Raw genomic sequence first — 12,351 nt, forward strand, 5'->3', positions numbered from 1 at the left:
GCTACATTTCAAGGACTTTGTCTCAGGGGTGGTTCAGTGAATGATACATTTTTGTTTCTTTTACTTACAATACCATTTCTCAAGTATCTGAAGAATTAAAAAAACGCAGCCGAATTCTAAAAGAATTTTTTTTTTCAAACTATTGAAGCGCTGTCTTATTTTATTCTCATTCTTTTTGTAAAGCTCCAAGTTACACCCAGAAGTTTGTGATTCCTTGGGAAAAAGAATATGTACTGTTTTCTTAAATTGATAGAAATCATGCAATTAAAGTATGGGCTCTCTTTTTTTAGTTAATTCACTATAAATTCTACAGCCTTTCAGTTTGCTCACATTGTATGTGGTACTTAGGTTCACTCGTGCCTGTATAATCTTGAAGTTTATTGACATTTTAATGCAAAATAGATGGTACATTGGCCTTTCCAGGTTATGAAAAATGATGATTTATTGTAGTCATATAATGCAAGTTAATTAAGCCAGAGCTGCTATTTGATTAAAGTTTTGATAAGCTATCACAGTCTACTAATCCTGAAGCAGAGCACTCATTTAAAAGAAAAGGAAATAACGTTTGGAAAATACATTAGTGGGGTCTTGTTCTTGCCTAATTAACTTATTTAATAGATTTTAGAATGGAGACGTTTTTAGATGATGACTAACAAGCTGTGAACATTTTTAGCGAGTGTAATGGACTACTTCAGGTTAATGTAAAAATATATTTTTAGAAGGTCTTTATAGAGTGTGAGTTAATGGCACACTGAAAGTTTCCCATTAATGATGTCCAGTTGATAACACACATTGAAAATTAAATTTCATGTTGTACTTGCTGGGAGATGTGGTGTGCTGCTATCCAATCATTGGCCAGAAAACAGAGTCCTGGGGAGCTGTGTTGACGTGGAATGGCTGGAGGTAGCATACCAGCAAACAGAGATGTCCTTGTCATAAGCACAACAGTGAGATGGCCATTTGAGGTTCTCAGCTTTCATTTTTGGAAAGTGTCTTAATAGAGCTTGTGGTGACTAAAGTTATGCTTTATGTTCCGAATATTCATTTAAACAGAAATATGACCTCTCTATAATTTGTGATTGAGACATTCTTAAAAACTGTGTTAGCTGTATATTGATTGTGTTAATTTTTGATTTGCAGCAAACGTGTGTTTCAGAAGCGCTGGGTTAAATTTGATGGAGAGAGCATTTCTTATTACAACAATGAAAAGGTAAGAGATGTGTTTTGGTCATGTTTGGAACTAAATGCATCTGTGTAATACTCAAAGTACTGTAATTAGAATCTGAGGAATTAGAAATGAATAGCCATCCTAGGTTAATTTTCAATTCTAAAATACTAGGGTGAGATGTAATTAAGTATTTTAAGGTGTCCATGTCTTCATGTATTGTTCATCCTTGTATTTTCTAGAAGGGCTTGTATTACTCACCTTTCCAGGTAGATATCATCAGATTTGTTTTTACTTTAGTGAGAGACTGGCACTGCTGCTGTTTTTGGAACAGAACAGGATCATGCTAAACACTTTCAAGTAGATGTTATTTGATGGTTTTTGAAGAGTGCCTTGTCATGCGAGCCTAGCATGCTGGAGATTGTGAGAGCACCATTAAAAGTAGCATGGAAGACCACTTAAACAAAACCAACCCAAACCTATACACTTGTTGACTCTTTGATTAAAAATGTCTTTTTTCTATTTGTCTTCTGTGCATAATTGTGTGTCATGGAACTAGGTTAGGTTTGAATGGGAATGTTCAAAACCAGTTCTACAATGTATATGGCTGGTTTTGTTTCTGTACTGAGGATTGAATCCTGCTGAAACGTTTGCAGACACGTGAGCTGCTTTGATTAACGTAGTTCACTTCTTATATGTGCTACAAAAATGCATTTGTAAATCATAGTTTTCAGCAGAGTGTATTCCTTGTAATTCTCTTAGAATTCCATGGGATTACCCTTCAGAACACTACAAAATCCTTTTTCTTTTGCTCTGTGATTTAATAATTAATATTTCTTCTTGGAAGTAGTGAAGACCTTCTTAGACTTAAAAGTGATAGATGATTTTACAATATGCATGTTAAGGGAAGTTGCAGTTCCCTTCCCTGTGCATGTGTGTTATTTTATTTAAAGGCCATTTCCTGTTGAAGATGCATATTACATTAGGAAGAAAATACAATTTCAGGTAAAAGTTCTGAAACAGTGTGCTGATTGGTGGTAAGAGATCTATAGATGCCTTATGATGGGGTGAGGATGTAAGAGCTGAAGTAGGATGAGACTGAGGGGCTGGGGAACTAAGAAAAAGCTCAAAGATATTTACATCAGTCTTTTTGCTTACTGATTGCAAATTTGAAACAATCTGTTTTTACTTGCTTACTTGGCTTCACTTACAATAGAAGACTTGATTTTGTAGGTAAAGGGAACAATAGAATAAGGAGAATAATGTTTACATTCCAGTGACAAAAAATGGTACCCCTTTGCAGTATTGATCCCACAACTTCAGAGGAGCAGAAAAGCAGGGTTGATCATGAAGAATGACTTGAGAAAAAATAGAGAAATGGGATTTGCCTAACACTGTCTGTAGCATAATTAGGGAAAGAAATGCTAATAAAGAACTTAGTCTTTTATCTGCACTGGGAATTTATTTTTATTTTTTTTCTTCCTTTTGAAAGTCACTGGAAGTGTTACTTGGAGGTCAGTTATGCTAGAATAGCATTTGTTATATGTCTGTTTGTCATAAGAGATTCCTGAAGTATTCTCTTCTGCTGAATTGAATGTTTAGTGTGTCACATGAGGCATAGGAAGCCACTGACACTGCATCCTCTGTTTAAAAAGTCTGTGTGGTAGGTTAGGCTATCAGCAGCTTGGCAAACACTTGTGTGGAAGCCTCTTTGTCTCACTTTTTCTGGAACCTGAGTCCAAGCCTCACTCTGGGTATTGAAGGAGAGGCTGCTTGGTCTCTGTGTATAGTTTGACCACATTTGCGTGTCTGACTTGCTAACTTGGTGAGTCACATACGTGAAGAAATGTTATATCTGAGAACTGCAAGGCCTGAAGCAAAATTCTGGGCACCGAGGATTTGGTGAAACTCAAAATAGTTTGCAGGTAGGAGGAAAACATAGTTGGGTACCAGTATTTCTTAGTGCCCAATGGGATTGTGCTGAACGAGCAGCGGTGTCACTCAAGAAAACGAGTTTTTGGTGTAGTGGTCTCTGCTGGATCACTGTCTCCACACCTAGGGTGTTCATATTTCATGTAAGATGGATATCAGCCTTTTGCTGCTGTTGCTTGTGTGTTGTTACCTTGACATTATAAACAATTATTTGCAGACCCATCAAGACCTGTGTGCAGCTTGAGCCCCTTGCAAGGTCTTGCATGTCCCCCTTCCTACTACATAGCTGGCCATTTATGTATTTAAATGGGGAAGTTGTTTTAATTTTAGAACTTAATGGCAAGTTCTATCTATTCTAGTCTGTGTTTGTCTGAGGACGTTCCTACACAGACAAGAAATTATACTTTCAGTTTCATGTATATAGAAGAAATTCGTGTAATAAAGAAATTATACTTTTGGTTTCATGTATCAATTAAAAGTAGTTCTCAGAAGGAAACCAATCCATACTTGATATTTTTCTTATTATTACAAGCAGAGAAGGTTAGACTCAGTGGAATGGAACTGTTTATTTTACCCAGAAACACTACTGATATTCAATAGCTCTATTTGTCATTCAAATTAGGAGCTAGAGTGAGGTTCTCAAGAAGGGGAAGTGTACTACATGGCTAATGAAGAGTGAAATAACCAGAGACTATAGGAGGAAGACACAGAGAATATTATTCCTGAAAATGCCCATATGAATACTTCTTTGAATGATTTAAACACCAATTTTATACATATTTTTCTGACCTTGTTTTAATTGTCTATCAACTTCTGCTTGATAGAGATCTCTTCTTTACTTTGTATACTTTGTATCTGCATACATGAAAAAAATTATTCAGCTTTTAACAAACAGCATCTGACCTAGGGAAAGTTTTGGGTTGAATCTGTGTTTCTCTCATTTCTTCTGTGTTCCTGGTCCTGAGAAAGCTGATGCAATCAGAGCAACATCCCATGTGGCTTCATCTCAAAAGAGTGTCGTTTACTGAGGAGGGGAAGGTAGAATTTGAGTTGTTTTTTCAGCTACCCTATATGCACAAGTTTTGCTTAAAATTTCTTCCTACTTTAGGCAGAAATCTGGTGTTTTACCACACACTTTACAGTAAGGCAGAAACTTCTGGTTACGTTGAAAGTTTTTATTTAAAACAGCTTACCATCCCTGACAATTATATTAGTGATTTAGGAAAAAGATTTCACACTTCAAGTGGAGAACTTCAACATTTTGTTGTGTCACAGTACAAGTGAACATTACAAAGGGCAAAATTCACTGCAAAACAGATGAATCACTGTCATTCTTGAAATACTTCTGTTGTAGAAATAAAACCAAAGTAGTCAAAAATGGTATTTTCCATGATCCGTTAGCTCATCTCTGAATCACGACCATCAAGGAGTGATATGGTGGGGCTTTATTTGAAAATTAAATTTTCTGCCAAACAGCTGATACAAAAAACCCAAACATTTTGCTTTTCCCTGCTGGAAATTTTTTTGTCAGAGAATTCTTAGCAGCTTTAAAACTAGTTTATACCACTCAGTAACAGAATAAATAGCTGTGAAGTTCTTGGCTGTGTTTGTTTTGGTTTGTTTTCTATATTCTTAAATAATTCACCTAATTTCTAGTCTGGAGTATTTCAAAGAGAGTTATTGTATCTTGATCTACAAGAGCTTTTTAACAGGCATTTTTTTGCACATGAAAGAAAAGCTGCTGCACAAGAAAAATAGATTGAGAAATTATTATGGTTTAAACTGTATTTGAAAATATGTATGCCTTGGAGAACAAAGCTTTAAAAAGGATTATGGATGATTGTTTAAATAGCAAAGCAAAACTATGCTCAGCTTAAAAGGAAATTGACTTTTTTTTAGCAAATGAAATAAAATAGTTGTAACTTCCAGCAGTCTGTTATTCTCTCGCAGTAGTACCGAATACAGCCAGTAGATGCCTGCAAACACCATAACATATTTATAACTGAACGCCTACAGAAACAGTAGATGTAAAAATTTTGTTTTACCAGGGAAGGATGAGTAGTTAACTTATATCCAACCTCATTAACATATGTTAAAATCACTCTTTTAACAAATATAGCCATAATGAAAATAGCTATGCAATTCTATCTATGGTCATTTTGACTATTCCTTGTGTGTAACTGTAATAACATGCTTGCTTCTGCTGTGTTTCAATATTTCTGTTTATTCATCACTAAACTACCTTTGCTGACATGTATTAGTACCACGAAGTGAAACATTAGTATATTAAACTCAGTAAACAAAAAATGATCCAGTGTATCCTTTCTGCTTCACATTTACAATGTTCCTTGAGTGCTTGTATGAAGTCTGTTATAATAATTTATACTTTTGGAGGGAAGTTATTACGGAGCAATTTCTTTATGGGAAGCTTACTCTGACTATTACTGCATCTGAATCATAAATTTTATCAGGATATCTGACTTGTCTTGGTCAGAAAATGAATTTATGAAAGTGTAGTGGAGACAAGAGCAGCATTAACTCTGGAATCCAGAAATAATGCAGATGTATTTCTGAAGTGCACATCTGCTTCAGCTTTCCCTCCTGTCAACCCCCACCCCAAACCCTTAGGGTAATTAGTTTAAAAGGTGAGCTAATTGAAGGAAGTACTTGTAGCAGTCCCTTTTTCCCATCTTGCATTTGTGTTCCATTCAGTTGTCCTAATACCTAGTTGGTAATCTAAAAAGATTGGGAAAATTTGTGGTGACCCCAAATTATTGTGGTTTAACCTCAGCCAGCAATCATGCCCCACACTCACTCTTCTCACAGGTAGGATGGGGAGATAATCAGAAGAATAAACATGGGAACTTGTGGGTTGAGATAGACACACTATAGGAGGTAAAGGAAAAGCTGTGCACAAGCAAACCAAGGAGTTCATCCACCACTTCTCATGGGCAGGAAGGTGTTTGGCCATCCCCAGCAGAGCAGGACTCTATTCTGCTTAATGGTTACTTGAGAAGACAAACTCCATCACTGTGAACATCCCCCAGCTTTATGTCCTGAACGTGCTGCCCTGTGGTGTGGATGTCCCTCAGGTCTGCCGGGCTCAGCTGTCCAGGCTGCATCACCTCCCATCTTCTCGTGCTCCTCCAGCCTGCTCAGGGGTGGGGTGGGATGAGGAGCAGAAAAGGCTTTGATTCTGTCTCAGCACTGCCCAGCAACAGCTGAAGCATCCCTGTGTTGTTGTGAACCCTATTTCTATCATCAAGCACAGCTCCATGCTAGCTACTCTGAAGGGAATTAGCTGTATCCCAGCCAAAACCAGCCCACACATATAGCAGAAAAGCATATACCTGACCCAAGCTAGAGCATTCTTGTTAGCACTGACAGGACAGTGTATTTTTCCAGTGTGGTGCCCTTGTTTGTGTTCAAATTTAGGGATAAAATCAGTGAATTTGTTTCTTGTTGGCTACCCACTGAAGTGGCAAGGTGCAGGGGGGAGCAGCAAGACTGTTTGGAATTATCTGCCTGGAGGAAGTATAATATTTTTCCCATGTCTGATTCTATCATACAAGTATAATAATTATATATTTTCAAATAATTTTTCTTTGAGATAGTAAATGTAATTTACTTTGGCATAAAATTGTAAATTAAAGTCTTATGTTTTGCAATATTAATGTAATGAGATAATTTATGAAGCTGAATCTTAGATATGCACAATCTATCTCATCATGGGATTTTATTCTATTAGTAGAAGGTAGTAGATGTTCATAGATCCAGAACAGTGAAGTTGGTGATAGGTAAGTAGTGGAGGTGTTCACTTACTCAGTTATATTAAGTGTGGTGAACTCCCTAAACATCATGACAAGTAGTGTTACATCAGAGGAATTTAAAATTCTCTGAGAATGAAATATTTTGACTGCCTTTTTATTACAGGAAGTGTTCTCAAAAGGAATAATACTGCTCTCTGCAATAGCAACAGTAAGAGCTCATGGGGAGAATAAGTTTGAAGTTGTCACATCCCATAGGACTTTTGTTTTCCGTGTGGATAAGGAAGGTAAGTAGAAAATGTGTGTTTCTAGAAATTGTCAAAAAGCCATGTAATCACTGTTGATAAATTCTGTTTGCAAAATATAGCTTGTTTTATTATGAGAAATATTTCTGGAGTTGGTTTAAGCTCATAAAGTGAAACTGGAGATAACTCTGAACCTTGTTAGAACAGTGGAAATTGCTGGGCAATGGCTTTTTCAAATATCAAAATGAGAAGACTGTTTTCCTGACTCTTCTGCCTCCTCCCCCATCCTTCCCAAAGATTAATTTGTCTGAACATTTCTCAAGTCTCACTAGCAGCTCTTACAGCCTGTGTGCTCTCAGACATCTCTGAGTTACCACTTGATAAGAAATTGACAGAGACAATGAATGATGCTTGGGATGTGTTGCTGTGATCGAAGGAAATCCAAAGTTTTCTGTCTTAAACAGTATTTTCAGCCAGGTATTGATAGAGATTACAAATGTAAATTGTAGCAAGGAAGTTAGTCTGCCTTCTAATTGAATGCTTTATCAACCTACAGCTGTAATATGTGGAATCAATATCAGTGCACGTATGATTTATTTATGGAAACAGTCAAATAAAAAGGAATGCCTAGAAAAAAGGAGTTGTGCAATATGTATTTACAGAAGTACATGCCAGAGCCATTATAGCTCTGGGGCCTCTCAGCATTTCCATTATCAAATCCCATTTTTATGGGTTATAGTTGGTAGTAAACATTTGCTGCAGGCTGTAACCGGAGTGCAGCATCAATGAACAAATCCTTCTTATCAGGTTTGGCTCAAATAATTTTAGTCATTTTTATGCTCTTAGCTGAGTTTAAAAATATATATTTCTTTATTATTTTTGCATTTCTCTTCTATATTTATTTTAATTTTTTTTTCATAAATTATAATATAGCCATCTTGGTGCAATATGTTTTGGGGGTCTGCAATTTTTTTTCTAGGCCTTTGCCTTGGATACTATAGAAGTGTTAAAAACTTATGCTGACTTGTAAAATATATTCAGAGTGACCACTTGTTATACATGGAATTCCATTTTCATACAGTGTATAACCATCTTTGGACATAGTAAGATGTCTGTAAAGCTGTTCACTTTAGGTTAGAGATGCCTATTGTGTAAGGAATGTGGTCCAGAACTGGATGATGTATTCCCAGTAAAATATATAAATAACCCTCCTTGATTTTTGTTGTGTGCTAAAAACAAAACTGTTACTTGATGCTATTACTTCTGTGGATTTGTGTTTAGGAATTGCTCTGGGACTATTCAAAGGGGACTTAACTTCTTTCAAAGATTTTGAATTTGAGACCTTTACATATATTTTGAGATATCAGAAATGCATTACTTTTGGATGGATTTAAATATCTAGAGGAAAAAGCACTATATGTAATGGTTCGGAAGGTTTAGGGGCTTTTGGGGGCAAAAGGGATAGCAGTGAATTAGAGTATAACTTGCTCAGATGCAGTGAGATTTTGTTTCGCCAGAGTGAAATACCATTAAAAAAAGACACTTCTAGAGTAATTTGATGCCCTTAGCTATACTAAAATACTTTGAAAATATTACTGGAGTATTTCAAGACAGCATATATGTATTTTAAACCAAATTTTTTACAGGAACACTTGGATCACATTCCCTGTGCTAATTTGTCAGGCTGCTGTCTTCCTTTTCTACACAGTATTTTATGACACCTAAATTTGTGTATTTGTTGCTGTATGTTGCACATACACCATTTATGGAGTAAGCAGGTTATTATTTCAGTGGTGCCCCCTACAGTCTTCCAAGCTAATTTTGCCAGCTTCATACATGCTGTGAATAGAACTTCCAATCCCTCCCTTCCCCCCTCTACATCTCCTCTGCCCCCAATATATTTTGTGATCTGGCTCTTTCAGAGCAAACAGTTGAAATATTCATGATATTCCAATCACATAAGGCAAACCTAATTCATTTGGACTACTCAGCATTAAAGTATATTGATCTTAGTCCAGTCAAATGTCTGAACACAATGAATGAGACTGAGAGAAACTTTATTACTTCGCCTCCTTGTGTTCATGTATTTGTAAGATGTTACATTAATAATGCATGCAAAGATGCTCAAACACACATTTTCTTAATTACTCAGTACCCTTGACAATGTCAAGCTTAAACACCACACCTTAATGGAATAGATTGTAAGTTACCAAGCATTTTTTTCTTGAAAGCATGGTCAAGCATGGAATAGCAGTGGTGTTGATTTGCCTCTTCAGTGGCAGATCATATTTAGGCTCTCTGGTTTCTGCTTACACAACTTGTAATGCTGTAGTTCTTTCCCATTGATCTGGCTTCCAGAAGGTGCCAGATCATGCCACCTGTCTGTCACCTCAATCTTTAAGCTGTCTGGAATAAAGTGTCTCAGAACTAGCAGTCATGATTTTAGGAATCTCGATCATCGGTTTGTTTGGGTTGGTTGTTGGGAGTTAATTGGATGTCTGTCCTTCTAACACCTCCACTGATACAGATTCTCTTTATTTTTATTTACACCTCCTTGTCAACATGGATGTTCTCTCTTATTTGGCATTGCTGTACCATCAACCAACATAGCAACAATGTTGGGAAAACCAGTATGCAGAGAAGAATGAAACTACTGCTTAACTAACTGTCTTTGACTAACTTTTTTTTCTTGTTTAGAAGAAAGAAATGACTGGGTTAATACAATGCTCGATGCCTTGAAATTGATGTCTGATAATAACTCTCAGTCTCGAACTTCTGTCACCCCTGAGAAAAGTGGATATCTTGAGCTGAAAGGATACAAAACCAAAATCTTTATTCTACTTCAGGGGAGTACTGTATGGATCTGCAAAAATGAGCAGGTAAATTTTTCATGTGCTTTTTTGTGAATGAAAGCTTATAAAAATGGTTTTAACTAGTGAGTTGGAAATTGATGGCTCTTTGTGAATAGGTGCATTTCAATATAAATGCATATCTCCTTATATGTAGTGCTTTATTGCTGAAGTTCTCAGAAGGCTTCACAAAGCAGGCAAAGAATCATTATGTCTGTTGTACAATAGAAAAAAAAAAGAATATATAGTGAGGTGAAGTGAAAAGCTCTGAATGTCAAAACATGTTAGTGTCAGGGCTGGGATTAATTCACTCTCAAAATGTGGGCCATAAGCACTCAACTTAATCAGAAGACTTATTTTGTGCAGTGGTTTCAGTGTTTTATAATACACTGCCCTGGAAAGTGTACTATAAAACACTGAATACCTCGTGGTATTTAACTGATACTTCAGGGAAATGTTCAGAAATGATGTTCTTTTTGTTTCCAAGAATAGAGACTGGCCAGATTCTGTTGTGCACTGCAATACTTTAAACAAATTCAGTATTAAAAATGTGAAGTAGGCCTGTCTTTTCAACTTCCAAAATCTAGGGCGTTTTGTTTTGGGCATGACTATATGATAATATAAAGTGGAATTCTCTAGGGTGCCGTAGGCAGGGAATAAATGGGGATAGTTGGGTTCAATGAATAATTGTGTGAACTAGTGGAAGAAAGATCTATTGACGTTAAATGGCAGGTGCTATTTTTTTGTGAGGCAATTCACTACCCTCAAGTAGCTGGAACCTGGGATGGCATTGGGGGAGGTGTTTTTACATTCTTGCCTTGTTTTTTCAAAGTTGTCTATAGGCAAATCCCTGTCTCAAATGTCTCTCTTGGAGTTGATCTCACTTCCTCTCCTGTTACTCTCTCTGTGAAATTATTTAGGTGTGCTTGAGGGTCCACTTAATGTTTGATACAAAATCTTATCATTCTTTCCCAGGCTATGGCAGGAAATTAGAGACTGAGGAAGACCTGTTTTTCTTTCTACTTCCTGTACTTCAAGGAAGTTTTAGTTGTTAGGTACATTATTTGAGGTCAGTCAACTGCCAACAAATCAAGAATGTTGTAATTGGGTTTGCATGGCAAACCTGAGGAGGGAAGAGCAGCAGAGACAAAGTGTGATGAACTGACTACAACCCCCCATTCCCCATCCCCCTAAGTTGCTGAGTGGGGAGGAGGTAGCGAAAATCAGGAGCAAAGTTAAGACCATTAAGAAGGGAGGGGTGAGGAAAAGGTATTTTAAGATTTCATTTTATTTCTCATTATCCTGCTCTGGTTGGATGGGTAATAGAAAATAAAGATTAAACTAATTTGCCCAAGTTGAATCTGCTTTGCCAGTGACAGTAATTGGTGAGTGATCTCACCTTGTCCTTATGTTGTCCCTCAATACTTCTCCTACATTTTCTCTCTCCTGTCCAGTTGAGGGAGAGGGGGAGTGATAGAGAAACTTTGATGGCCATCTTCCATCCAGGGTCAACCCACCACAGACATGATACAGTTCATGAATTTCTGCTGTTCTGTAATTATAAAAAACCTCCATAAATTATTTAGATATGTAATATGATACTAAAAGTGTATTTGCTGTGTGTCATTTGAATTTAAACCCACAGCATGTGTTTTGCTGAATGATCATCAGGGAGAAAAATTGGTCTTCATAGCTGAACACAGTACTCTTTATATAGACTGAAATCTTTAGGCCTGATTATTGTAATGAATAGGTGACCTGTCAGTTTATTTAAGTTCACAGCTCATGTTTAAGGAGGAGCAAAACCAAGATGCAAACACCACCCCTCCTTTCTGAGATCTTATATTTACTGAAGTGCTCTTGCACTTCAAATGAAGTTGACTGACTTCATAGTTGTTGCTTGTGGGACTCACACCATGAGAGTGCTCAGTGTTACTCTTCTGTCATGGCACTTCCAGGTATTTTATCTGTGAGGGTCCATGGAAAGCATTCTCATCCATGAAAATCTTTTTGTAGATGTTCATTGTTAACAAGGCACTTTTCTTTTCAGGACTTATGCTTTTTGGATCTTATGCCCCTGAATATTTTTGAGTGGTCCCTGTGAATGTTCTGAGCTTTTTTGATTGAGGAGTAAAGATATCCAGACTTGTGAAGGAATTTGTCCTCCAGAGTGATAGGTCATTTGAAATTAGTTATGTCCGTCTTGAGTACTGCAGTACCAGGCATCAAATTTTTGCTTTTTCCCTTTGTTCTTACTCTGCTTGAATATAACTGTTGGGAGCATCTCTCTTGCCTCCAGTTGTGCTTTGAACTTCCTCTGTTTACATGGGGCATTCTCAGCTCTGCCTATGTGCTGAGTCAGTTTTTCTGACTGTATGTTGATACAAAACAGA

The 12,351-nt window shown here is 36.8% G+C and overlaps 1 protein-coding gene across 1 annotated transcript in view; it reads left to right on the forward strand.

The window, feature by feature from the left end:
• The window catches only part of ARAP2 (ArfGAP with RhoGAP domain, ankyrin repeat and PH domain 2), a 114,775-nt gene that overhangs the window by 21,351 nt on the left and 81,073 nt on the right, over positions 1 to 12,351 (forward strand). The window contains exons 8-10 of the mRNA XM_059470118.1: positions 1,141 to 1,210; positions 7,031 to 7,151; positions 9,807 to 9,988. Of these exons, the coding sequence (XP_059326101.1) occupies positions 1,141 to 1,210; positions 7,031 to 7,151; positions 9,807 to 9,988 (373 nt within the window). The remainder of the gene's footprint in view (positions 1 to 1,140; positions 1,211 to 7,030; positions 7,152 to 9,806; positions 9,989 to 12,351) is intronic.

The sequence above is a fragment of the Ammospiza nelsoni genome, chromosome 4 (genome assembly GCF_027579445.1).
Source record: "Ammospiza nelsoni isolate bAmmNel1 chromosome 4, bAmmNel1.pri, whole genome shotgun sequence".
NCBI lineage: Eukaryota > Metazoa > Chordata > Aves > Passeriformes > Passerellidae > Ammospiza > Ammospiza nelsoni.